This window comes from Hylobates moloch, unplaced genomic scaffold (genome assembly GCF_009828535.3).
Source record: "Hylobates moloch isolate HMO894 unplaced genomic scaffold, HMol_V3 SCAFFOLD_19, whole genome shotgun sequence".
NCBI lineage: Eukaryota > Metazoa > Chordata > Mammalia > Primates > Hylobatidae > Hylobates > Hylobates moloch.
In genome coordinates, this window is record NW_026652294.1 from 34,148,386 (window position 1) to 34,176,284 (window position 27,899).

At 45.2% G+C, this 27,899-nt stretch overlaps 1 protein-coding gene and 1 long non-coding RNA gene across 5 annotated transcripts in view; one reads left to right on the forward strand and one right to left on the reverse strand.

Moving 5' to 3' along the window:
- Positions 1-27,899, forward strand: part of SMG6 (SMG6 nonsense mediated mRNA decay factor) — a 243,351-nt gene that overhangs the window by 94,957 nt on the left and 120,495 nt on the right. For all 4 annotated transcript variants that reach the window (XM_058430964.1, XM_032138116.2, XM_032138117.2 and 1 more), the window contains 2 exons: positions 19,851-19,967; positions 21,545-21,713. In XM_058430964.1, the coding sequence (XP_058286947.1) occupies positions 19,851-19,967; positions 21,545-21,713 (286 nt within the window). The remainder of the gene's footprint in view (positions 1-19,850; positions 19,968-21,544; positions 21,714-27,899) is intronic.
- On the reverse strand, positions 6,914-27,886 carry LOC131381904 (uncharacterized). Its single transcript, XR_009210943.1, has 4 exons — positions 27,752-27,886; positions 26,930-27,044; positions 13,477-13,579; positions 6,914-7,050 (listed from the first exon to the last, which is right to left on the reverse strand). It is a non-coding gene; the product is annotated as an uncharacterized LOC131381904 (long non-coding RNA).

Sequence of the window (27,899 nt, forward strand, 5' to 3'; positions counted from 1 at the left end):
TCCCTCTTGTCACCCAGGCTGGAGTGCAGTGGCACGAACATTGCTCACTGCAGCCTCGAACTCCTGGGCTTAAGCCATCCTCCCACTTCGACCTCCCAAAGTGCTTGGATTACAGGCATGAGCTACCGCACCCGGCAAGTGTGGGGGCCCTTTTAAAGAAGCAAGGCAATGGTCTATAAATAAACCTGTTAGGTCTTTTGAGCCAGGTAGAAGCAGGTCAGTTCTGTCCTCTAAATGGAGGAAATCTCACCAAGAAAATAAAGTTGAACTGGTGCTTTAAAAACTGTTTGGCAGGAGGTTGCTAATCCTACATTTATGGAGCTTTGTTCTCGGTACCAGTGTTAAAATACAAATGTAGCTTTTAAATCCCCTTGCTTTATAGCATACTGTTATACTTTTTGTTGTAGAAATATTCCAAAAATTTTCCTAAATTAAATGTTACAATCTAGACAATTCCCTTTTATATCCATACATTTGTGTTTATATGTGTATATATTTAATTATATATATTTTAATATATCATTGGTCTTTTTAAAACAATCTTTTCTAGTGTATGTCACTTTCTCATTTAGCTAGAGTTTTTCTTTAGGACTTTAGAATTCTTCATTCCTCATTCTGGATTGATCGTTCGTCATCAACCGTAAAGCATTTTTTGCACTTGGGTTTCTCTGACCCTTAGTCAGAGGTGTCATATACAGAATGTTGACTAAACAACTGCATTAGAGATCAGGGATCCCTCTATTTAAAGAAACCCATCATGGATAATTTTGAAATAAAACTGATCATTTTCTAATTTAGTGGGGTTTTTTTTTGTTGTTGTGTTTTGTTTTTTTGAGTCACAGTCTTGCTCTGTTGCCCAGGCTGGACTGCAGTGGTGCCATCTCGGCCTTGGCTCACTGCAACCTCCGCTCCCTGAGTTCAAGTGATTCTCGTGCCTCAGTCTCCTGAGTAGCTAGGATTATAGGCATGCACCACCATGCCTGCTAATTTTTTTTTTTTTTTGTATTTTTAGTAGAGACAAGATTTCACCATGTTGGCCAGGATGGTCTTGAACTCCTGGCCTCAAGTGATCTGCCTGCCCCGGCTTCCCAAAGTGCTGGGATTATAGGTATGAGCCACTGTGCCTGACCTAGTGTTATTTTAATTTAGTTTTATAGATCTTTTAAAAAAATATTTTACTTTCACCTTAATTTGTTTTATTATTATTATTATTATTATTTGAGAAGGTGTCTCACTCTGTTGCCCAGGCTGGAGTGTACTGGCGCAATTTCAGTTCACTGTGACCTCCGCCTTCAGAGTTCAAGCAATTCTCCTGCCTCAGCCTTCCAAGTAGCTGGGATTACAGGCATGCGCCACCACATCCAGCTAATTTTTGTACTTGTAGTAGAGAGGGGGTTTCACCATGTTGGTCAAGCTGGTCTCTGGTCTCGAACTCCTGACCTCAGGCAATCCGCCTGCCTTGGCCTCCTAAAGTGCTGTGATTACAGGCATGAGCCACTGCTCCCGGCCAAATTTTATTATTTTTTTTAGAGACAAGATCTCGCTTTGTTGCCCAGGCCAGAGTGCAGTGGTGTGATTATAGTTCACTGCAGCCTTGAACTCCTGGGTTCAAGTGATCCTCCTGCCTCAGCCTCCTGAGTAGCTGGAACTACAGGAGCATGCCACCTTGCCCAATTAATTTTATTTTTTATTTTTTTGTAGAGATGGGGTCTTGCTATGTTGCCGAGGCTGGACTCAAGTGATTCTGCAGCCTCAGCCTCCCAAAGTGCTGGGGTTATAGGCATGAGCCACTGCACCTGGCCTATAGAGCTTCTTAAAACACCATGTATCTATAAATATATAACTTATTCCTATATATGGGTTTTGGAAAAATATTTTTAGAATTTTATATATATATATGTATTTTGTCTCACCATATAGATAACTTTAGGATATTATTTCTGGGGTATCTTTTAACAGCATGTAATAAGAGGCTATGTGTTATAAAAAATACTTTCAGGCTGGGTGCAATGGCTCACACCTGTGATCCCAGCACTTTGGGAGGCCAAGGCAGGTGGATCAGTTGAGGTCAGGAGTTTGAGACCAGCCTGGCCAGCATGGTTAAATGCCACCTCTACTAAAAATACAAAAATTAGCCAGACATGGTGGCACACACCTGTAGTCCCAGCTACTCAAGAGGCTGAGGCACGAGAATTGCTTGAGCTCGGGAGGCAGAGGTTGCAGTGAGCTGAGTTTGCGGCACTGTACTGCAACCTAGGTGACAGAGCTAGCATCTGTCTGGGAAGAAAAAATATGTATTCTGTCTGGGAAGAAAATATAATATATATATACACACACACACACACACACACACACACACACACACACATATATTTATTTATATATTTGTAAGGTTATGTTCACTTTTTTCATATAATATCTCTTGCATAGAGTCCATGCTTTAAAAAATTATCTTAGAACTCAGTGCTGAGAAAAAGGAGTTGTTTTTCCTGAAGAATTGATATACTTATTCCTTTCTAATAATGAGAACTGTACAGTTCTTGCTGTTTCCTTTTTTGCTTTAGCTGACAGGAAATTTTAAGTCCGTTTATGGTAGGCTGTTAACCCATGTGATTGACATTTTTTCCTTTTTCTTGGTCTTGATTCTCTAATCTACTTTAACGTTATCTCATTTTATGTGATTTTGCTGTAAGTTGACACAAATCTTTTGTGAATTGTGGTATAAAAGAATAAATATAAAAAATTTTAATCTAGTTTAAAATTAGATACAGGCCAGGTGTGGTGGCTCACACCTGTAACCCCAGCACTTTGGGAGGCCAAGATGGACGGATAACTTGAGGTCAGGGGTTCGAGACCAGGCTGGCCAACATGGTGAAACTCAATTTCTACTAAAAATACAAAAATTAGCCAGACACGGTGGGCACTTGTAATCCCAGCTACTTGGGAGGCTGAGGCAGGAGAATCGCTTGATCCTGGGACGCGGAGGTTGCAATGAGCTGAAATCGTGCCATTGCACTCCAGCCTGGGTGACAAAGCGAGACTCAGTCTCAAAAAAAACAAAAAACAAAAACTAGATACATACAGGTTTCAAACAATGTATATTGGTTTCAGTAAGTGTATTGACAAATTGATCAGTCCAGCAACTGAGCACAAATTTGGAAGGGCTATATTATTATTAAGGCAGAGTTTTACTCTGTTGCCCAGGCTGGAGTGTAGTGGCATGATCTCAGCTCACTGCAACTTTTGCCTCCTGATTAGCTGGGGTTATAGGCATGTGCCACCACGTCTGGCTAATTTTTGTATTTTTAATAGAGGTGAGGTTTTGCCATGTTGCCTAGGCTGGCCAGGAACTCCTGGGCTCAAGTGATTCGCCTACCTCGCCTCCCAAAGTGTTGGAATTATAGGCATGAGCCACCATGCCCAGCTGGAAGCGTTATTATTAAAAGGTATGTCCATTCCACAGCTTCTAGGTCAGGAGACTAGCTGGCACCTTAGCACCTTTCTAGTCACCTTCATTCAGTGCTGCTTTCTCACTTTCTTCCTTGGCATAACTGCTTTATCCAGCTTATTATTCTCCTGACCTCTACTTTAAAACTAGATGCACCACAGTGGGTGGTGTTGGATGAAGTCATTATGTTCGCAATTTGGTTTGGACATTGATCATGGATTCTAAGGCCTTGAGGAACCATTTTGGGATGAGTTTCTGGAGCAGAGTCAAATGAATGTGCAGATTTGGATATTCACAAGGTATCCACCAAAAAATCATTGCTTATCATTGGTCTTATTTTTCAGTACTGACCCCTCAAATTTGTTTGATGACTGTAATTTTTACATTCTGGAAGCTTCCTGAAAAAGCTAACTTCTCAGAAGGCCTCCAAGAGGTCCTTTTTATTCTAGGTACCTTTCTGTCTCACCTATCTTGGAATTATTTTATTTTTGGCATTGTTTACAAACGCTGTCAGACTTTTTAAAATCCTTAGCTGGGCATGGTGACACATGCCTGTGGTCCCAGTTACTTCAGAGGCTGAGGCGGGAGGATCGCTTGAGCCCGGGAGGTCAAGGCTGCGGTGGACTATGACCATGCCACTGAACTCCAGCCTGGGCAACAGAGCAAGACCCCATCTCTTAAAGAAAATCGTTTAGGAAGCCACAGAATGAAAAGAAATTGAGTTAATTTGTGAAAATGGAAGCAGAACACTTCCCTGCCCCTCTGCCTGCCCTGTCAATGGAGTTTCTCTGAATCAGGGTGTCTGCAGGCATTATCCCTCCCTAATTTTTGCTTCTGGCTCAAAGTGCTCCTGAAGTTTCACGCCAGCAGAGGTGGGTTTCAAGGTGTGTGTCTGAATCAGCAGCCAAATCTCTCCTTGCTTTATTAAAAGTGATGTAGCTATATTTCTTCCTCCTCACTGTTACAGGGAAACTTCCTTCTAGATTGGCTAATGGGTATGCCTCTTAGGAAGCCTCTTTCATATCACTTCTCCACAACCTTAAATAACTTTTGACACAAGACACCTCATATCTGCTGTATGGGATTCCATAGGGACTACCTGTTTTGTTTAATTAAAGACCTACCATGCTTTTATACTCTTCCTTTGCTTTTCCTCAAATACTGGGAGAGAGGCAAGCTTCCCAAAACGTCTGGCGAGCAGTGTAGAAGCAGAAACTCTGTCCTACAAGATCTGGTTGTAACTCTTCCAAATGAGATGCTGGAATGGCAGGCCCTTGTTCTCCTGGGCCCCATTACCAAGGGACTCGTCCAGTGCCAACATGCTGTTCTACTGGCAGCAGCTCTGCCTGCCCAAGAGGGGACGTGTATTGAATAACTCTGGGCTCAGACAGTAACCTGTAAGTGACAAAAATATCAATCCAGAGACACAGCTAAGGTGGAAATGGCCAAAGTGTGTTTTGACTGGCAACTTATTTATTTATTTTCCAGGAAATCTATTGGAGTACCATTTCTAAAACTGCATGGGTATTTCCTGGAAAAAGTTAAGCACTCATTTAGAAGTGTTTTCATTTTTTCTTGTAGAGAGTAGATGGTTTGCTGTCTGTCTTGCCAAGATGTATTGATAGAGCCCCCCAGGACATTTCTTGGCCCTAGAGTCCTATATAAAGAAGAAGGGAAAGCCAGGCTGTCCTCTGGAGGGGGCCTAGCACTTCTGGAGATCATTTTCTCACCGTCAGAAGGTAGCAGTTGTGTCGTAATGCTGTACAGAGGTTTGGAATCAACCTGGTGGAGGGTTGGAATTCCCTACTCAGCCACTTGCCAGCTGTGTGACCTTGATAAGGAAAGTTTACTTACCCTCTCTGAGGTTGAGTTTCTCTGTTCATAAAGCAGGTTATCAGTGCCAATTCTCAGGGGTTTTCTGAGTGTTAGATAAAATATGCAAAACACCTTGTCCCAGGTTTTTTTTTACCTACTGGGTACTCAGTGGATGTCTACTTTTCTTTATCAAGTTAGCCTCTAGTTATGAACTCTTAAGAGTCCAAGTGAAGGATCACACCAATGTGTTTCTAAATGTCATTACTCTATTTCTTTTTTTTCCTTTTTCAGACACAGTCTTGCTCTGTCACCCAGGCTGGAAAGCAGTGGTATGATCTTAGTTCACTGTAGCCTTGAACTTCTGGGCTCAAGTGATCTTCCTGCCTTAGCCTCCTAAGTAGCTGAGACTATAGGCACCTGCCACCACGAAGACTAATTTTTTATTTTTTTCTGCTAGAGGTAGGGTCTCACTATGTTGCTCAGGCTGGTCTCAAACTCCTGGGCTCATGTGATCCTCCCCTCTTGGCTTCCCAAAGTCAATCCTGCTAGGATTACAGGTGTGAGCCTGTTTTTGACATTCAAACGATTAAGTAGTTTGTTCCTTTTTAATGTTGAATAGTCCTCACTGTGTGGACTGTGAGGACTATTTATTTATCCATTCACTTGTTGATGGATATTTGGTGTTTTCTCCTCCAGTTTTTAACCTTCATGAGTAAAACTGATATGAATATTCTTTGCGTGCATGTATGCTTTCATTTTTGGGAAGTAGATACCTGTGAGTGATATAGCTGGGTCATTTGGTATTTAACTTTTTTTTCCCTTTGAGATGGAGTCTCACTCTGTTGCCCCGGCTAGAGTGCAGCAGCATGATCTCAGCTCACTGCAACCTCCACCTTCTGGGTTCAAGTGATTCTCCTGAATCAGCCTCCCAAGTAGCTGGGATTACAGGCACCTGCCACCATGCCCAGCTGATTTTTGTATTTTTAGTAGAGATGGGGTTTCACCATGTTGGCCAGGCTGGTCTCGAACTCCTGGCCTCAAGTGATCCACCCACCTTGGCCTCCCAAAGTGCTGAGATCACAGCCATGAGCCACCACACCCAGCCTGGTGTTTAACTTTTTAAGATACTGCCAAAGTGGTTGTATCATTTAACTTTTTTTTTTTTTTAAATCAAGTCTCACTTTGTCACCCAGGCTGGAGTGCAGTGGTGTGATCTCGGCTCACTACAACCTCCAACTCCCAGGTTCAAGCTATTCTCCTGCTTTAGCCTCCCACATAGCTGGGATTACAGTGCCTGTCACCACGCCCAATATTTTTTGTATTTTTAATAGAGATGGGGTTTCACCATGTTGATCAGGCCGGTCTCGAACTCCTGACCTCAAGCCATCCACCCACCTCAGCCTTCTAAAGTGCTGGGATTACAGGCGTGAGTCACCGTGCCTGGTCTCATTTAACATTCTTAAAGCAGTGTGAGAATTTCAGTTACTTGACATCGTCTCCAATGCTTGTTATTGTTTGTCCATCTTTTTTATTACTGACACGCTGTTGGGTATGGAGTTGTATGTGTGATTTTGATCTGCATTTCCCTAATGATTAGTAATGTTGAGCATCTTTTCACGTACCTACTTGCCATCCATATATCTTCTTTGCCCAATTTTTTGTTAATTTTGCTGAGTTGAAAGAGTTCTTTATATACCTCAGTTCTGAGTCCTTTGTTAGATGTATCTTTTACAATTATTTTCTCCCAGTGAGATAATTTTCTGTAGCTTTCCTTTTCATTTTGTCATCTGAAAAGCAAACATGTTTGATTCTGATGAAATCACCTACTTTTTAGAAAATGTTTGATTTGTAATTACAGATACATTGGCAAAGGGGCTATTTATCAGAGTATTGCAGTTGATGCTGCCAATTAAAAAATAAATATTGGGCCGGGTGTGGGGTTCACACCTGTAATCCCAGCACTTTGGGAGTCCAAGGCCAGAGGATCACTTGAGCTCAGGAATTTGAGACCAGGAGGTTGGGAGGCCGAGGTGGGAGGATTGCTTGAACCTGGAAAGTTGAGGCTACAGTGAGCTATGATTGCTCCACTGCACTCCACCCTGGGCAACAGAGCGATAGCCTGTCTCATTCATTAAGAAGTAAATAAATTAAATTAAATTAAATTGTGTGTATGTGTGTCTGTTTGTATATATCTCGGGCTAGGTGCAGTGGCTCATGCCTCTAATTCTTGCATTTTGGGAGGCTGAGACAGGAGGATCACTTGAGGCCAGGAGTTTGAGACCAGCTTGGGCAACAAAACAAGACCCTGTCTCTACAAAAAGTTTTTTTTTTTTCTGTCGTGGGGTTGGGGGAAGGGGAGGGATAGCATTAGGAGATATACCCAGTGTAAATGACGAGTTGATGGGTGCAGCACACCAGCATGGCACATGTATACATATGTAACAAACCTGCACGTTGTGCACATGTACCCTAGAACTTAGAGTATAATAAAAAATATATATATAAGGAATACAAGGCTTAAATTCACATTTTTAAAAAAGGTATATGCAGATTGAATCCCTTTTAGTCTCCACTTTTCAGCAAAGTTTACCTAAAATAAAATCCATTTACTTCTGACACTTAAAAAAAGACGAAAAGTTTTTTTTGTGTGGGCATGGTGGCTCACGCCTGTAATCCCAACAGTTTGGGAGGTCGAGGTGGGTGGATCACTTGAGGTCAGGAGTTCAAGAGCAGCCTAGCCAACATAGCGAAACCCGTCTCTACTAAAAATACAAAAAGTAGCTGGGTGTGGTGTTGGGCACTTGTAATTCCAGCTACTCGGGAGACTGAGGCAGGAGAATCGCTTGAACCCAGGATACAGAGGTTACAGTGAGCTAATATTGCACCACTACACTCCAGCCTAGGTGACAGAGTGAGACTCCATCTCAAAACAAACAAACAAACAAAACAAACACTTTTTTTTTTTGAGACAGAATTGTCTTCTCTCACCCAAACTGGAGTGCGGTGGTGCAGTCTCAGTTCACTGCAGCCCCGCCTCCCGGGTTCAGGTGATCCTCCTGCCTCAGCCTCCCGAGTAGCTGGGACTACAGGCACACGCCACCACACCTGGCTAATTTTTGTATTTTTTGTAGAGATGGGGTTTCGCCACATTGGCCAGGCTGGTCTCGAATTCCTGGCGTCAACTGATCATCTGCCTCAGCCTCTCAAAGTGCTGGGATTACAGGTGTGAGCCACTGTGCCTGGCCTACAAAAATATTTTTTTAAAAAAATCAAAATTAAATCTTTTTATTTTTATTTATTTATTTATTTTTATTTTTATTTTTTATTTTTTTTTGAGACAGGGTCTTGGTCTGTCACCCAGGGTTGGAGTGCAGTGACGTGATCACTCCACAGTACTGCAGCCTCAACCTCCTGGGTCTCACACTGTATTGCCTAGGCTGGTCTTGAATTCCTGGGCTCAAGTGATGCTCCCACCTCAGCCTCCCAAAGTGCTGGGATTATAAGCATGAGCCACCGTGCCTGGCCAAAAATAAATACCTTAGTATCCATCTGATTGATGATCAAAGCAACACCGAAAACGCCTAAATAGTTTCCTTTATGAAGAAAACAGTACTCAGACTCGTGTTTGAAGCCGCTTTTTCCTCTGACTGCCCTTTCTTGAAGAATGTGCATACCATTGTTTGAGATGTGTACCTTATTTTTGAGAAGCAAGAACATTTTTAAACTGCTCACTCAGTTTCTGCAATTCATTTGTCATCTTTCTTCGCTTTCTCATCACCTTCACTTTGTGCTGCTTGCCGTGGAATTTACTGATCCAGTGATTCATAGCCTTGATGATGAAGTTCTCTTGCTATACTCCTTATTCTTTAGACAGAAGTTCTGTCTTCAATGAACTTTTCCTTCTTTTTTTATTTATTTATTTTTTTTATTTTCCTTTTGGTTGCCCCTGACAGTTTCTTGTTTAAGCCTGGTGAGGAGCCACAACTGGGCATCTCCACCAGCTCGGGCCAGGCAGCAGAAGATGAGAACAAGGGGCTCCAGCATCTGGACAGGGTAATCAGCTACTGTCAATTGGGAAAGTATCCCCCCAAGTGACTGAGTAACCCTTTTCTGTGTAAAACTTTCTGGAATATTGTGTCAGATCTTTTTCGGTTTTATTTGGGTTTACTTTTTTTGTTGTGTTTACTTGTTTAAAGCTTTTTATTTTGAAATAATTATAGATTCACAGGAAGTTGTTTTAAAAATGTAAAGAGGTCTTATGCACTCTTCACCCCTCCTTCCCCATTTTTCGTGTCTTGCATAGCTTTAGTATATATCAGCATCGTGAAATTGACATTGGTATCCACTGACTTTAATCAGATTTCACAAGTTATCTTGCACTTGTGTGTGTATGTGGTTCTGTGCAATTTTATTACACGTGTAGCTTCATGTAACTATTACCATAATCAAGATGCAGAACTTCCCCAACACTCAAAGCTCCTTCCTGCTCTATGCTTTAGAACCATCCCTACCCCCTTTCAGCCCCCAGTCCTAACCCCTGGAAACCACTAATCTGTTTTCCATCTCTATAAATATATTATTTCAAGAATATTATATAGATGGGATTGTACAGTATATAACCTTTTGAAGCTGGCTTTTCACTAAGCATAATTTCCTGGAGTCTATCCAGCTCACTGCACGTATCAGTTGTTCATTCCTTTTTATTGCTGAGTAATATTCCCTGTATTCCCTGGTACGGATATTTCACAGTTGTTTAACCATTCACCTGTGGAAAGACATTTGGGTTGTTTCTAGTTTGGGGCCATTATGAATAAAGCTGCTATGAACATTTACATACCGGTTTTTTTCCAAACGTAAGTTTTCATTTCTTCAGGATAAAGCCCCAGAGTTCAGTTGCTGGATCATATCATAAGTGCATTTTTAGTTTTAGAAGAAACTGCCAAACTATTTTCCAGAGCAGCTATACCATTTTACATTCCATCAGCAATGTACATGTGATCCGATTTCCCAGCATCCTTACCAATATTTGGTGGTGGTACTGTTTTTTATTTTAGCCATTCTGATAGATATGTAATGAGATCTCATTGTAGTTTTATTTTCCATTTCCCTAATGGCTAATTATATTGAACATCTTTGCTTGTGCTTATTTTCTATTTGTATATCCTCTTTGATGAAATACCTGTTTTTTTCGCCCATTTTCTAAATGTATTGTTGTTTTCTTACTGTTAAGTTTTGAGAGGTTGTTTTGTTTTTTGGTTTGTGTTTATTTTTCTTTATGTGTTGTTTTTTTGAGACAGGGTCTGTGTCACCCAGGCTGGAGTGCAGCAGCACTGTCACGGGTCACTGCAGCCTTGACCTCCCAGGCTCAAGTGATCCTCCCATTTCTGCCTCCCAAGTAGCTGGGACTACAGGCGAATGTTCCCACATCCAGCTAATTAAAATTTTTTTTTTTAGAGACACAGTCTTGCTACGTTGCCAGGGCTGGTCTCAGACTCCTGGGCTCAAGCAATTCTCCCACCTTGGCCTCCCAACATGCTGGAATTATAGGCATGAGCCACCGCGCCTGGCCAGGTTTTAAGAGTTTTATATATAATCTGGTTACTAGTTCTTTGGCAGATATGTGGTTTGCAAATAGATTTTCCTAGCCTGTCATTTGCCTTTTCATCTTCTTACAGGGTCTTTTGCAGTGCAAAAGTTTTTAATTTTTATGAAATCCAGTGTATCAGTTTTTCCTTTTATAGATTGTACTTTTGGCATTAAGTCTTAGAACTCTTAGTCCTAGGTCCTGAAGATTTTCTTCCATTTTTTTCTAAGAGTTTTATGGTCCTATGTTTTATATATGTCTTTGATCTATTATGAGATAATCTTTGTATAAGTGTGAAAGTTAGGTCAAAGTTTTGTTGCTTTGTTTTTTTGCATGCAGATGTCTAATTGCTTCAGTACCATTTGTTGAAAAGCTATTCCTCCTTTTAATTTTATTTTAGAAGAGGTTGGGGTCTTGCTATGTTATTTACGTTAGTCTCAAACTCCTGATCTCAAGCAGTCCTGCCTTGGTCTCCCAGATTGCTGAGATTATAGGCATGAACCACCATGCCCAGCCCCTTTCTTCATTAACTTAACATCAGGGAGAACAGTTTCTCCCACTGTATTCTTTTTCAAAATTGTTTGAAATGTTCTACATCCTTTGCTTTTCCAGATAAGCTTTAGAATAAGCTTGTCTTTATCTACGTGAAACATTGCTAAGATTTTCATAGCTATTGCGTTAAACCTATAGATCTATTGTCTTCATAAAAGCTTCCTAAGATTTTGATAGCAATTGCATTAAACAATTAACTGACATCTCTACAATGCTGAGTTGTTCAGTTCATGAACATGGTAAATCTCCCCAGTTTTTAGGTTGTCTTTTATTTTCTGAGTTTTGTTTTTTGAGACAGAGTCTGTCACCCAGGCTGAAGCGCAATGACGCAATCTCGGCTCACTGCAACCTCCGCCTCCTGGGTTCAAGCAATTCCCCTGCTCCTGCCTCAGCCTCCCGAGTAGCTGGGATTACAGGCACACGCCACCACGCCTGGCTAATTTTTGTATTTTTAGTAGAGACAGGATTTCACCATGTTGGCCAGGCTGGTCTCGAACTCCTGACCTCAGGTCACGTTCAGCTTCCACTTCCTGAAGTACTGGGTTTACAGACGTGAGCCACCGTGCCTGGCTTTCTCTTTGATTTTCATCAGCATTTTCAGATTTTTAGCATAGCGTTTCCGTACGTTCTGTTAGACTTATACCTGAGCATTTCATTTTCTTTGTCACTATTGTAAATTATGGCATGTTTTTCATTTTGGCTTTAACACAGTCATCATCTCTGAGCTCTTTGTGCAGCACTGTGGTTGGAGTAGTCTGAGCTTTTCATGGTCATAGCAAAGGAGAGAGGAGCAGTGGGAGTGTGAAGCTTGAGTCACAGGCATGTGAAAATGAGATATGCAAACGATGTGGGCATGAGAGCAGACAGAACTGGATTCAGATCCCGGCTCTGGCACTTTCTAGCCTTGTGTTATTGTGCAGGTCATTTAGCCTCTCTGAGCCTGTTTCCTCAGATGTCAAAAAGGAGAATAATACTTAGGCAATCCTTTTGTAGAGATCATATATATAAATATTCTTTGCCTAACATAGGTCTCAAAATGTCTTTTTTTTTTTTTTTTTGAGACAGAGTCTCGCTCTGTCGCCCAGGCTGGAGTGCAGTGGCGCGATCTCGGCTCACTGCAAGCTCCGCCTCCTGGGTTCACGCCATTCTCCTGCCTCAGCCTCTCCGAGTAGCTGGGACTACAGGCGCCCGCCACCACGCCTGGCTAATTTTTTTTTTTTTTTTTTTAGTAGAGACAGGGTTTCACCGTGGTCTCGATCTCCTGACCTCGTGATCCGCCTGCCTCAGCCTCCCAAAGTGCTGGGATTACAAGCGTGAGCCACCGCGCCCAGCCTCAAAATGTCTTAGTTATTGTGTCTGGCCACAGTGGAATCATTCATGGTTAGATCCACAAGTGAGAGAGGCAAGTGTGCCTACTATTATGAGCAGCAAATGTTTCCTGAACCTCTCTATGGTGCTGATTCCCAAGGATGTGAAGTCTTGACATAGCTCTTGCCCTCAAGGAGCTTATAATTCTGTTGAGGAAACCTACTCTATGAATAACAATTCCAGGACAAGGTATTGCTTGTTAAGTTCCAAATAGGTGGGCAGACAGTGTGAGTGCATCAAAGAACCTTCTCTGGGTTTTGTTTGCCCTTTTATACCCTGTCCATTGAGGTGGCTTCTGGATGTTGTTGATGAGAGAATGTGTGGAGGTGGGAGAGGGTGTGTACAGATTTAGGGAAAGGGTGTCATGTGGGAATATGTAATTAATTTTTATACTTTCCCCAGTAAACCATCGACCCTTTTTATGATGTCATGAGGGATTCCTTAATTTTGCAGCTGCTTCCTGATTACGTCAGAGAGGAGCCTCTCACCCCACAGCCTGGAGCTGTACTCATACAAGAATTGGAAACAAATGAAGTGCCGAATATCTAATGGCTTCCACAGGGAGCGCCAGTTCAGACTTCCCAGGCCTCCTCTTTCTTGCTAGGTCTTCCTCAAGTATTTCTGACCCCCTGAAGTGTCTTTGTTCTGGAAAGACAGGACTTGGCCCAGAGCCAAGAGGGAGGGAGCCTGGGGACTCCTCGACACATACCTCTCTCCCTCCAGGTGTTTTGCAGTCCTGAGTTTCTTCCCCCTTTCTTGGATCTTGTTTGGTGAGTTGTTACTCTTCTTCAGTTTTCAGGATCCTCTGGAACCTGCCAAGAATACACATGAGAGTCTGACCTGCTCCAGCAGTCTTCACCCCTGCATACCCCCTCAACAGCATTATCTCCAGCCTCTTTTGATTTTTCTTTCTTTTTTTTTTTTTTCTTTTGGTAGAGACAGAGTCTTACTCTGTTGCCCAGGCTGGTCTTGAACTACTGGGCTCTCAAGCAGTCCTCCCGCCTCAGCATCCCAAAGTGCTGGGATTACAGGCGTGAGCCACCATGCCTGGCCTCTTTTGATTTTCTTTCTGCAGTAATTTTCATATCTATGCACTCCTTTTCATTCCCTCTTCTACCTCTATTATAAGAAAAATGTCACCCTTACTTGGCATTATAAACTTTATGAAGTGCTTTACATGTAATTTCGCTTGCTTCAAACAAGTTTGTGCTCTTTTAGCTTCCCAGCTAGTCTCCCTCATTGTTACCTTTTTCCGGCTACCCTAATTAGTCCTAAATGCTTTAGTTAGATTAATCTTTATAAAATATTCACTCATTGCTTCATTTAAGAACCTTGAGTGAGTGCTCCGTCACTGTTGAGTCAAGTTCATGTTCCCTGTTCTGGCATTGCAGGCCCTATACTTTGTGGTTGCAGGCAGAGCACAGCACACACAGTACTTGCATGCCTCAAGTAGTACATGTGGTCCCCCCTGCATCCACCAACTCCATCATCGTTTGTCTCTTCCAGCCCACCTTAGAAATGGTCTCTCCTGGCCGAGCATGGTGGCTCATGCCTGTAATCCCAGCACTTTGGGAGACCGAGGCAGGTGGATCACTTGAGGCCAAGAGTTCGAGACCAGCCTGGCCAACATGGTGAAACTGTGCATGCCTGTAATTCCAGCTACTTGGGAGGCTGAGGTGGGAGAACTGCTTGAACCCAGGAGGCAGAGGTTGCAGTGAGCCACGATTATACCATTGCACTCCAGTCTGGGTGACAGAGTGAGAATCTGTCTCAAAAATAAAGGTCTCTTCCATGAAACCTTCTGTTACATGCTAGCTGAAATGATTTCCTTTCCCTCTGGTGACAGAAACATCTTACTTCCATCTTCCTTATGATATGTAGTACATTGTGTTGAATTATAGTTACTTGAGTATGTATGTATTCTTCCTGTCTTCCTTATTAGATTACCTTCTTTTCGCAGACAGGATCCTACTTTCCTTTATATCCTCCACAATTGGGCACTCAGGTGTTTTTGGAATTAATGGGAGAAGATTGGGATTTCCTTTGCCCCCATATCTCCCTACTTTCAGAAGAGCTTTGGAAGAAAATCCAAAGGGAACACTGACAGCGAGGGCTCCTAGGGAGGAAATTACCTTCCACCTTCTGTCTTGTCTTCGTGCATTAGGCTGTTCTTGCATTGCTATAGACAAATACCTAAGACTGTATAATTTATAAAGTAAAGAGATTTCATTGGCTTATGGTTCTGCAGGTTGTACAGGAAGCATTTAGGCTTCTAGGGAGGCTTAAGGAGGGCTACAATCATGGCACAAGGCGAAAGGGGAGCAGGCACTTTACATGGCGAAAGCAGGAGCAAAGAGTGGGGCAGTGCCACCTACTTTTCAAGGACCAGCTCTCGCGAGAATTCAGCCACTACCACAAAGACAGCACCCAAGCCCTGAGGGATCCACCCCACCATCCAGACACCTCCCACCAGGCCCCATCTCCAGCATTGGGGATTACAAGTGACATGAGATTTGGGTGGGGACAGATATTCACACCATGTCACTTGGCTGTATCAGTTTAGGGAAGTGTTAGGACTTGCTTTACACTCAGTCAGCCTCTGTGTTGCCATTGTGCATGAATAATTTGCTTGGGTGTATTAGTGCCTGATTCTGCTGACTCATTCGTTCTGCTCCTCAGGGAATGAAATGATGAAAAGACATCTCTGCTTTTGCTCTGAGATTTTGTTTTTGTCTGGTTCCTATACAGCGACTGCTTCCTCTACCTCCTCTTCAGCTAGCAGCTGCCACAGGGAACTCTGTGGCTCAAGCAGCAGCAGTTAAAAGATGCTCTCACTGCCCACTTCCTGTAGACAAGGAGGTTTTGGTGGGCTGCTTAGGAACTGTGCCAGCCTTGTGTCTGACTGGTAACTGACTCATGAGAAAAGCAGCCTTATGTCGGAAAGATAAGGGCCAACAAATTGCCTCCAGGTGGTGGTAGTTTGGAGGTGACTGACCATTCATTTCCTTTCTTTGGGAGGAGACAGTGGGGAGGGAATTGGTGAATAAGTGGTCTTGCCTGTATTTTTCTCCAGCTCTTAGTGAAGCAGCCAGGCAGATAGTTGGTTCTCTGTGCTAGAATGGCTCATGGACCCCAGTGCCCTCAGAATCCCTTCTGCTGCTATCAGAGCATTAGACTTATGTGTCATCTATCCTGTGTCTTCTCTTCATTACTCTTCTTATGCTCTTGCCAGGAAACTGGCTGTGTGCACCAAGGGAACTGTGATAGTTCCATCGCTGCCAGATTTTTCTGTGACCAACCAAACTCCATCCCACTGGTACTGGTTTCCTTCAAATCTCTCCCTGATGAAAACACTGGAATTGATCAGAAGCAGTGGTTCTGAACCACCATCCCTCGGCTCGGCTTAGAGGGCCCAGGCAGGTGGGCCTGCCTCCCATCCCCTGCTCTTCCCTCTCCGCCCCTCCTGCCTCACTCCCATTTCCTGCAGGAGGATGCTTTGCCATCCTGGAGCTGTCATGCACAGCTTTGCTTTGGCAGCACCGTCACACATACTGGTGGGAGAGGGGACGTGTTTATCACTTTTCCTGGAGATTATCTGTTTAAGCACTTCTCTGACAGTTACAATAACAAGGGCAGTGTGTTGTGTTTCCCAGCAGAAGGACACTTGCTGTTGAAAGATGTATAGCACTAATTAGAAATACATAACATCCGGCCACATGGCAGCCTTCTCCCGGCCGCTCCATTTCCTGATTTCATGCAACTTTGACGACAGTTGGTTTATGTTTTCCATGAATATATTCTCAGAAAAATGAGAAAGTCTCCCTGTTACATAGGAGCAAGAAGAATATTTCTGTCCAAGCAGGTATTTGGCCATAGGAATAATAGGAGCTGTGGTCACCTGCCCACATGTGGGAAGGAGCAGAACCAAGCTCGGACCTCAGGTGACTTTCTTAGGAAGAAATATTTCCGTCTGACTTCCTTAGCCAAAAGCCTTACCCGAAACCCTTAAGTGAGTCTCTGCTTTTGGAAAGAAGGGGAAAGGCTGTTTCACAGTGTTAATGAGTTCCTCAGCTCCTGTCATGCTCCTGCTACCGGACACAAAGCCAGAGGAACCCAGGCGAATACCAAGGCAAACAATGCCTTTTCCTCCCCCACCCCACATGACTTGTTGGCTTGGCCCAGCCCAACACTAGGGATATATATGGGCATTCATCAGACTAGGGCCAGTTTCCTAGGTCTAGCCCCAAAGTGGGTGGACTCTGGGAATCTAGATGCTGTTTTCCTACCCACTTGTATAACGGTGAATGCTTTCAGGGAGTGGTGTCTTACGGTTTCTAGCCTGTGGAAGCCTACGTGAGGCCAAGAGCAGCCCATGAAGTTGCTGTGCACTTAGTGCATGTCTCGCTTGAGGCACTGGATCCAAGTTGCCATGGTTACTTGGATAAATAACAATTTTCTTTACCCTATTGAAAAGTCCTAAGGTTGCAGAGACCATGTTTTATTTGTAGCTGTGTGCTCTATCATACCTAGTACAGAGTCTGGAACATTCTACATGCTCAGTATGTGCTTGTGGTACCACTGAGCCATGGAGAAGGACAGGCCTTCCAGGAGGTGCTCTAGGTAACATGGCCAGTCAGAGGCCTGACCAACACTCAGACATGCTGACCCCCTCGATCGTTCGTAAAATCTCCACCTGCTTGATTACGGCAGAACAGTTACTGCTTAATACTCCGCGTCAGATGGACCAAACACATAAGCTGCCAGTGTTATTTCAAGCCTTTCTTCAGGAGGGGGTTAGGGGATGGGGAGTCGAGGTGACATAACCGTCACCAAGGACAGAGCAGTCATGAAGCTGCCTTCTAGCTGCTGCCTGGGAGGTGGCTGAGCACTTTTAGATCTACACCAGAGAAACTCCAGCTGTTGCTGCCTTGCCTGGTCTCCAGACCTTATTGCAGGAGCCTCTAGAAAAGGAGCCAACCTGGAGTCCACGAAGACTGCAGATCCCGTTGTCCATAAGCAGCCATTCTCCCTCTGAGCCGCAGCCACCCCCCCCCCCCTTGAACTCTGAGAGACAGTCTAGCTTGAGATTGCCATTTGTCATAAATACAGAACTAGGCTCGGTGAAAGAAACCTCCCCTGTGTTATCGCTGTCCAGGCTCACGAGAGTGTCTTATTGTAGCCCGTGCTTCACAAAATGCCAGTCTCTTGGAGCCAGGACACCCCCCTCCATCCCTTGTAGCCTTCTGAGTGCAGATAACTTCTGCTCAGTTGATGAGGGACACTAATGTTTACTCAGAGTGTCAGCTACCAGGATGTGGCCTCCACTTGTCGTCTCCCAACTCCCTCTTTTCTGGACTTACTCCCTTCTTCCCGGCTCTGTTGCTAGTTAGAGGCAGGATGTTGTCTGGGCGTGGCAATGGCCTGGACTGAGCTGGGCGGTACTGACAGTGCTGCTGCCTACGGGGAGGGTGAAGGGGAGAAGTTGGTAACTTTTCTTGACAACTTACATGTCTTCCCCTTTCGTGCTTTCCATCCTCCCCTCTTCTTGGCTCTTGCATGCTGGTTTTCTTTGTAACGGAGGTTTAGGGCCTTAACAGGACAGGAATGAGACTGGTCTATTCTAATCACATGGATTGTTACCACTTCCTTAACTGCCTGCCACAGTTGAGCTGGAAAGTCAGAGGGTGACATCTGGGACCGGTGGGCATCTGGAAGGTTGGTGGGAAAGCCACAATCAAAGAATTACTACCCTGGATGCTATTCGTTTGTTGGGTCCTTCTGAGCAGCAGCTTGCTCCTTCTTAACGCCCAGTACTTTCAGAAGTGGGTTGGGGCTGGCTTTGTGTACTCCAATCATACTTGCTCCTGGGGCAGAGATGGTAAGGAATCACTGTGGTTGGGTAATGTCTCCCGGAGTAACAACTTCAATGGGGCCCCATTGACAAGACTGGTGAGCTGATGAGAGGGCTCCCCTTGGCTATTGAGGTTAAAATACAGGCAGGGACAGAGATCAGACATTTAGCTGATTATCCTTTTAACACTTGGAGATTCTGAGAGTTCTCCTGTATTAGACAGGGAATTAACAGATTAGCTGCTGCCAGAGCTAGTGAGCCTGGCCCCTGATTCTGTCTCCTGTGGGTATGTGGTGTCTCCTTCTCGGAGGCTGTGGTGGACTGCTGCCTTCTGTGTGTCACCAGCTCCTCTGGAGTTCAGATGACGTGGCTTTCAGGGAAGGCCACTGATGAAGAGTAGGTACAGGCAGGCTTTTGGGAGTATGTCACATAGCTCCCACCAAAGAATAATTCTGCCCACCAAAAAGATGGCTCCTTTCGGTGACCTGGAGCCAGAAGGAAGTTAGTTAGCCAGGCTGAAAAAGTAATGGAAAGAGGGTACTGGGATTGGGAGCCAGATTTATTTTTTAGCGCTAGGGGAAGGAATTCGTGAAAACAAAAGCCAGCACTGATTAAGTGCTTATTATGTGCCAAGCACTGTTCTGCATAAAATTAACTCATTCCATGAAAGTAGGTTATTTGTGTCATGTGTGTTTTCTTAGGAGGAGGGACATGGAGGAGGTAAGGATGGGACTAAAGGTTGGTGATTCAAGAAGATCATTTTTAGACGAGATCGGGCGCGTTCAGGGTGATATGGCAGTAGACAGAAGATAATTTTTAAATGTGTATTTTTCCAATCTTAATTCATGACTGTGCTTCTGTTAGTTATACACTAGAGAGACTGAGTTAATTAAATGTGAGTTCTTGTTACGATCACTTTACATTATCAGTAGACAGCTAAAGGCAGAGACCATGCAGCTCCAGCTCAAACTGCCTTTCTTGAGGTAACTGTTCCTGGGGAAGTGATGTAGAATTGACAGAGGTGACCCTTATCGTCTTATTGAACACATATCCATATGCCAGACCTCGTGGTAAGTGTTTCACACGCATTTGTACTTGGCCTTATGACCACTCTGAGAGGGGGAATATTACTAGCCCTAGTCTTCAGTGAGGAAAAGGAAGCTCGGTAACATGGCCAGTGATGTGCATCTTGTCCGCCTGGGGTGCTGAGAGTTTCATTCGCCTCTCCTCAGACTGCTTCTCGGAGGAGTGCCGCTCTGTGATCCAGGAACAAGCCGCAGCTCTGGGCTTGGCCATGTTTTCTCTACTGGTCCGGCGCTGCACCTACTTACTTAAGGAGTCCGCCAAAGGTAAGCAGGAGGAGTCCCCAGCCTGGTGGGCTTTCCAGTTGCCTTGCCTTGTCCAGACCTCACATGCCATGCTGCTTTCTCGGTGTCTTCTCCCTGTAGTCTCCATGCTTCCTCTTACCTACATGCCCCTCTTCCTTTTGCCTGCCTAACTAGTCCTCTTCCCTTTTACAGTCTGATTGCCTCTAAGGCCCTCTTCTCCTTTTTGTAGAACTCTTTCCTCTCTCTTTTCTCCTTTAGTAGTTAGGATTTTCACTGTACCTATGAGCTGCTGCATGTTCCTGCATCTTCAGGAAAACCAGAAAAGTTAGTTTCCATAATTGATGTTGTGTTTTCCCCATTATCTCTGTGTTTCTCTTTGTGTGGTACCTGGTGAGTTCTGTAACCGCTGTGGACCAGCCATCATGGGAGACTCACTGGACCAGATAGAGCAGGTGCTATTTTTAGCCCTTAGGTTGAGACAGTATCCCATATCCTTGAAGGCTGCCCTTAGAAGTCTAAGCCTGATTGTTGTAGCAGTAGAAGGTAGGGCTGAAGGTTACACCTTTCTTTTCAGCTCCTAGATCAATATTAGTGACTTAATGAGACCCCACTGTCACCCCATGCCACACCAGCTTTGTGAATGCCTCCAGCTTTGGAGGCTGCCTTTTTTTTTTTTTTTTTTTTAGGGACAGAAAGGCAACTTTTTATTTTGAAAGAACTTCAGGTTTACAGAACAGTAGCCAGAATAGTGCAGAGAACTCTTATATACCCTTCACCCAGATTCCCCAGTTAACATTTTACCATATGGGCTTACGTTCGTCTTTCCATACACACATATTTAAGGTTATTATTTTTCTTCTGAACTATCTGATTTTTAAGTTTACGGAGTTGCTGGCCCTTTACCCCCAAATACTTGACTCTATATTCCTAATAATAAGGATATTCTCTTAATAACAATTATCAAAATCGGAAGTCAACATTGATAAAATACTATTATTGCATTCATAGACCTTATTTAGTTTGTGCCAGTTGCCCTAATTTCTTTATAGCAAGGGGAAAAAAAAAGTTTTTTTCTGCTCTGGGATCCAGTGCAGGAGCACACGTTGCATTTAGATATCATCGTGTCTCTTTAGTGTCCTTTAATTTGGGATGGTTTTTCTTTCTTTCTTTGTCCAACATGTCCTTGTCATTTTTGAAGAATATAAATCATTTGTACAGTGTCCCACAGTTTGGGTTTTTCTGGTGTTTCCTTATGATTAAATTCAGGTCATGCAGTTTTGGCAAGTACTCTGGTGCCATCTTGGTACCGTGCTGAAGGAAGGCTGGAAGGGTGGGCTAGAGGCCAGAGTAGAGGCTTCAGCCAAGCCACAGGTGAAGCAGAAGCAGTTGTGTCCAGGGGCAGACCCAGTACACTGGTTCTCTCTTTGTCCTACTTTTCAGAATCCTCTTAGGTGCTGGCGCTTGTCCTCACTTCTGGGCCCATCTTTCCTGTGGACTTGGTCTCCCTTCCCTAAGAGCTTGCTGTCATCCCAGCACCCCAGGCCTCAATCGGGGGCTATAGCAGACATAGGCCCAGTTCTCACCCTTTGCCTCTGCAGCTCAGCTGTCCTCTCCTGAGGACCAGGATGACCAAGACGACATCAAGGTGTCTTCCTTTGTCCCGGACCTGAAGGAGCTGCTCCCCAGTGTCAAAGTCTGGTCAGATTGGATGCTCGGCTACCCGGACACCTGGAATCCTCCTCCCACATCCCTGGATCTGCCCTCGCAGTGAGTTGACCTGCCCATTGCTTCAGCACCACTGGCTTGGGCCTGCCCGTGTTCCTACAACTCCCCTCTTCAAATCCTGCTCTGTTTCTTTCTGCCCACAGCCTGCTTGCTTCTCTGTTTCTTATTTGAACTTTTTTTGAATACCTTCCCTGTCCTCTGATGTTTTAGGTTATTTTTTCCTGTTCTCCAGGCCTCTTCCCTCTCCTCTCACACTCTCTTTTTCCTCTCACTCTCCATTTTGTTACTTGTTCTTGCTGTCACTCCCTCATCCTCACTCCATATTGTGCATACTCACCATCTCTGCAGCTGCCTCTGGAGTCTGGATTTGTGTGGAGTGGATATGTGTGTGTGAGACTTTGTTTCTTCTCTTATTAGTTTTTCTGTGCATCTTGCTTTTTTTTTTTTTTTTCTTTGAGACAGGGTCTCACTTTGTCACCCAGGCTGGAGTGCAGTGGCACGATCTCAGCTCCCCCAGGCTGGAGTGCAGTGGCGTGATCTCAGCTCACTGCAACGTCCACCTCCCAGCTCATGTGATTCTCCTGCCTCGGCCTCCTGAGTAGCTGGGACCACAGGTGCACACCACCACGCCTGGCTCATTTTTTGTATTTTTTGGTAGAGACGGGGTTTCGCCATGTTGCCCAGGCTGGTCTTAAACTCTTGAGCTCGGGATATCCACCTGCCTTGGCCTCCCAAAGTGCTGGGATGACAGGCATGACCCACCGTGCCCGGCCTTCTCTGCATCTTTAAGGCTCTCTCACTGCTGCTTGTGCTGTCTTCTGTACTTTGTCTCCTGGCATGGCAGCGTGTGGGGAGGCTGAGTGCATGCACATCTCTCTTCCATTCACTCATGCCCTGTCTTCTCACTATGCCCCTCCCCTCGCCCCCTGTCTTCTCACCATGCCCCTGCCCTCCCCCCGTCTTCTCACCATGCCCCTGCCCTCGCCCCCTCTTCTCCCATGCCCCTGCCCTCATCCCCATCTTCTCACCATGCCCCTGCCCTCATCCCCGTCTTCTCACCATGCCCCTGCCCTTGTCCCATCTTCTCACCATGCCCCTGCCCTCATCTCCGTCTTCTCACCATGCCCCTGCCCTCGCCCCCCGTCTTCTCACCATGCCCCTGCTCACCATGCCCCTGCCCTCGCCCCCCGTCTTCTCACCATGCCCCTGCTCTCATCCCGTCTTCTAACCATGTCCCTGCCCTCGCCCGCTGTCTCTGTGTGTCAGTCTGGCATCTCTCAGAGCATTTGTGTACTGGGGGCAGGGGGCAGGTGTTGGAGTCTATGTGTCTCCCTGGGTGTATTTACGTAGATCAGTTTATGTGTTTGTATGCCTTTTTTTTTTTTTTTTTTAATTGTGGAGATAGATATAACATTTGCCTTCTTAACCATTTCTAAGTTCGGTGACATAAATTACATTTACAGAGTGTTGTGCAACCCCGTATGGTTACTTCTTTTATCTTTGTCTATATCTGTGTCTGGGTTGTGTCCGACTCTGTGCTTGTCTAGGTCCATTTGTCTGTGTGTCTGTAAGTCTGCGTGTGTCTTAGTGTCTGTGTCTGAGCACAAAGTTCTGTGTGTCTGCCTCTGGGGGCCTGTCCATGTCTGTCTGTGTTTATGTGTCCATGTGCATCCATCCACCTGTGGCCATGTGTGTTATCTGTATGTGTTCTTGTGGGATGTCCGTATCTGTGTCTGTATTTGTGTCTATACCTGTTTGTGTCTGTATATCCTTGAGTATATATGTCTCTGTATGGGGTTCATGTGTCCCCACGTAGGTTTCTTTCAGTGTATGTCTGTGTTTCCACCATGTCATTGTGTCCACATCTGTAGCTGTCTTTCTTTTTTTTTGAGACGGAGTCCCGCTCTGTCTCCCAGGCTGGAGTGCAGTGGTACAATCTTGGCTTACTGCAACCTCCGTCTCCTGGGTTCAAGCTATTCTCCTACCTCAGCCTCCCGAGTAGCTGGGATTACAGGCACCTGCCACCACACCTGGCTAATTTTTGTATTTTTAATAGAGATGGGGTTTCACCACATGGGCCAAGCTGGTCTCAAACTCCTGACCTCAGGCAATCCACCCGCCTCGGCCTCCCAAAGTGCTGGGATTACAGGCGTGAACCACCGTACCCAGCCTTTTTTTTTTTTCTTTTTTTTTTTGAGAGAGAGTTTTGCTCTTGTTGTCCGGGCTGGAGTATAATGGCGCGACCTCAGTTCACTGCATCCTTGGCCTTCCATGTTCAAGCAATTCTCCTGCCTCAGCCTCCCAAGTAGCTGGGACTACAGGCATGTGCCACCACACCCAGCTAATTTTGTATTTTTAGTAGAGACGAGGTTTCACCATGTTGGCCAGGCTGATCTTGAACTCCTGACCTCAGGTGATCTACCCACCTCAGCCTCCCAAAGTGCTGGGATTACAGGTGTGAGCCACCACGTCTGGCCCTTTTTGTTTGTTTGTTTTTTCAGACAGAGTCTTGCTCTGTTGCCCAGGTTCAAGTGCAGTGGCATGATCTTGGCTCACTGCAGCCTCTGCCTCCTGGGTTCAAGTGATTCTCCCACCTCAGCCTCCCAAGTAGCTGGGATCACAGGTATGAGCCACCAGGCCTGGTTAATTTTTTTATGTTTAGTAGAGATGGGGTTTCACCATGTTGGTCAGGCTGGTCTCAAAACTCCTGCCCTCCAGTGATCCACCCGCCTCAGCCTCCAGAAGTGCTGGGATTACAGGCGTGAGCCACCATGTCCGACCAATATATCTGTCTGTGTCTGTGCTGATTCTGGGTCCATGTCAGTCTGTGTCTGCTTTGGTCCCATTCATGTCGATGTCTGTGTCTGTGAGTATATGTTCCTGAATGTCTGTGTTCATGTCCATGTTTGTGTATAACTATGTCTCTGTGTGCCAGTCTGGATCTCTCTGTTAGAGGGGGGATTTCTGTGTGTGTGGGTCTTCCTGTGTCTGCCTGCCTTGCCTTTTACCTACCTGTCTGTCTGTCTGTCTGTCTGTCGCGCGCGCGCGCGCGCGTGCCGGTATCAGGGATCAGCATACCATGGCCCACAAGCTAATAATGGTTTACATTTTTAAATGGTTAAACAAAAAATCAAACGAGTACTATTTCATGACTCATGAAAATTATATAAAAGTCAGATTTTAGTGTCCATAAAGTTGATTGGAATATAACCATGCTTACTTGTTTACACTGTGTCTATGGCTGATTTCACATTACAGAGCAGAGTTGAGTAGTTGCCACAGGCTATATGGTTCACACGGCCTAGAATATTTACAGTCTAGCTCATTACAGAAAAAGCTTGCTGACTTCAATCTCTGTCCATGTTCCATGTGTCACCTTCTTTGTGTTAGTGTCACTATGTGTGTTCATGTTTGTACAATTCTGTCTTCATTTATGTGCGTGTAGGCTCCATCTCTGTTCAGCCCTGTTGACTGTTCATCTCTCCCTCATGCTCACTTTAATTTTTCCCTCACTCCCTCCCTTCTTTGTTCTTTCTTTCTTTTTCCTTCTTCCCTGCCTTCCTGCCTTCCTACCTTCTTTTCCCAGGGTCTCGCTCTGTCACCCAGGCTGGACTGCAGTGGCATGATCACAGCTCACTGCAGCCTCGACCTCCTGGGCTCAGGTGATTCTCCTACCTCAGTCTCCCAAGTAGCTGGGACTACAGGCATGCACCACCAACCCGGCTAACTTTTTGTATTTTTTAAATAGAGATGGGGCTTTGTCATGTTGCCCAAGTTGGCCTTGATCTCCTGGGCTAAAGCAGTCTGCCTGCCTCGGCCTCCCACAGTGCTGGACCTCTCTTTCTTATCTCTACTCTTCCTTAGTGTCTGTCTTTCTCTGTTTCACCCCTGCCCACCCCGCCCCCCCGGCCATTTCTCGTTTCCCTCTTCCTTTTCTTCCCCTACCGCACATTCTCTGAGTGTGGTCTTCGGCTGGTGTTGTGTACCCAAAGCTCCTTCATGCTCTGTGTTATGCATTTATGTGTGTTTCAGAACAAGCATCTCCAGTGTTCTTCTCTGGAGAGAAGTAATGCTGGAGGATAGATTATGGAGACCCTGGCTACTTGGAGGGCACTTTTGGGGAGTAGGGAGGGGAGCTTGTCTGGCTTGGGGACCAGCCATGTGAGTCTCCTAGACTCATGGGTGACCTCCAGAGGGAAGGCTAAAACAGAGACTTCTGGGCAGCAGTTTCTGTGTGGACTGTGTAGTCTGATTCTTCCCCTTTTCTTTCTAAATTTTTTCCCTGTCCTTGCCTCAAAATGCACCCCTGGACTGTTACTAATCTCAGTCTCCCCATGCCCTCCCCACCTCTGGCTCTGTAATGGTGTGGGCGGCACTCACAGCATCAGACAGTTCTCTGCATCCTATCTGTGGGCCCTCCTAGGTTTCCAAAATGCACTCCAGGCTGAAGCCTTGGAGCTCCAAGCTGTGCAGCTGGGGCCACACAAAGGAACTGATGGATCTGCTGGCTAGGGGACAGCTGTTTCTCAGCAGTGATCCCCAAAGAGTTAACATCTACAGCCTCAAACTTTTCAGGCTATTAATCTATAATGAGGACTAGGCAGTTTGCAGTTTTGGAAAGAAAATGCCAAGAAAGGACTCAGTTCTCCAAGTATCTAAGCCACTGCTTCTGAGCATGCACAAGGGTCACTGAGTGTCCCTTCCTTACTCTCAGGGTGGGGAGGCAGACCATCTGTCCCTGGAGCCTGGGCCTTCCCTGGGTCACCTCACCTCACAACCACAGGTCTCTTAGATAGGATTCACACAGCCCCTGTTTACCCATATCCTGGGCCACAGGTCTGTTAGCTCTCTCACGCAGCATGTGTCCCTTCATCCCTCCTCCCTCTCTCACTCCCTTTTGGCTTTTGTTTGGCTGAGGAAATGGAAAGCTCACACAGGAAGTGCTGGGTCTCATTTGCTTGAGATGCTGAGTCTGTTTTCTCTTTGGATGCTGCAGCAAATGGCCCGTTGCCGGCTCTGAGCTGCTGCCCATCTTTGGGCAAGGGCTCAATCTACAGGCAGGCACGTGGTCCAAGCTACAGCCATCCCCGGCTGGGCTTCACATTCTGGGCTACAGAGAGGCAGAGGGGGTTGGGACATTTGAGTCATATTTGCTTAGTCTTCTCAGACTTCTTCACGAGGAGAGCAAATCTGACCAAACAGTATATTGAATTTAATTACCCAGCAAATACGTTACCGTAGCTGTGGATACCACTTACTCTCTTGTGAAGCCAGTCTGGGCTAGAGAGATAAAACAGTGTGATAGAGAAAAACGTCTCCTTCTGTGCTCTCTTTCTCTCTCTCTCTGCAGTTAGGATCAGCAGCTGGTTATCTCTGGAATGCAAGTTTAAGCATGAAAGAGAGGCTTTGCTATCCTGGGGCCTGACCCCAAGGCATGGCTATTTAAGGACTGGTGCCCGTGTTCAACAGAGCAAACCTAGCCTGACTACCACTGAGGGTAGTCCCACCTCAGAACCTTCAGATCAGAGGACTGGAAAAGTGAAATCAGAATTGCACCTTCCTTCTTTTGTTTCCCATATTCTCATGTAGCTTCCTAAGTAAATACTCTGGTTGAGAGATTGGCAAAGGTATGGTGCTTTTGTGGGTTTCAACTTTATCTCATGCCCACTGACCTTATAGACTGAAGAGGCTTTTCTTTTAAGGTCATAGAGAATAACACACCCCAATGGTTCTGTAGATGCCAAAACTGTAACCCCCCCCCCCCCGATGCTTGTAAAGTCCTTGTTGCTGCTCATCATTTTGAAGGGTTTGGAAATGCTCCCAAGGGAGCAGGAAGGAAATGGCTGCTGTTTAGTGCCCCTTCTTGGCATGCTTTCATTGGTCTTTGCCTGCGTTTCTTCTTTGCAAAGATACATTTCTCTGATCCTAAGATAAGGTGACCAGAGAGCCTGTTTTTCCTACAAAGAGGAAGTCCCCTTTGCTTTTCCTCCAGAAACCCCACTTCCAAATGGTCCCTCTGACACGTGGGACCCTTCTTTCATCTCTCTTCCTTCATTCCCTCCCTATCTTTAATTTGTTACCTTCTTTCCTTATGTAGTTAGAGAATCATTGCACAGCATCTTCGCGTCTCTGAGGGGAATTCCAGGGTTCATCATTAGTTTCCTTGGTTCTCTCCTCTTTGCCCATGCTCCTCTTCCTTCCAGTCAAATCCACAACAGCAGGCACATG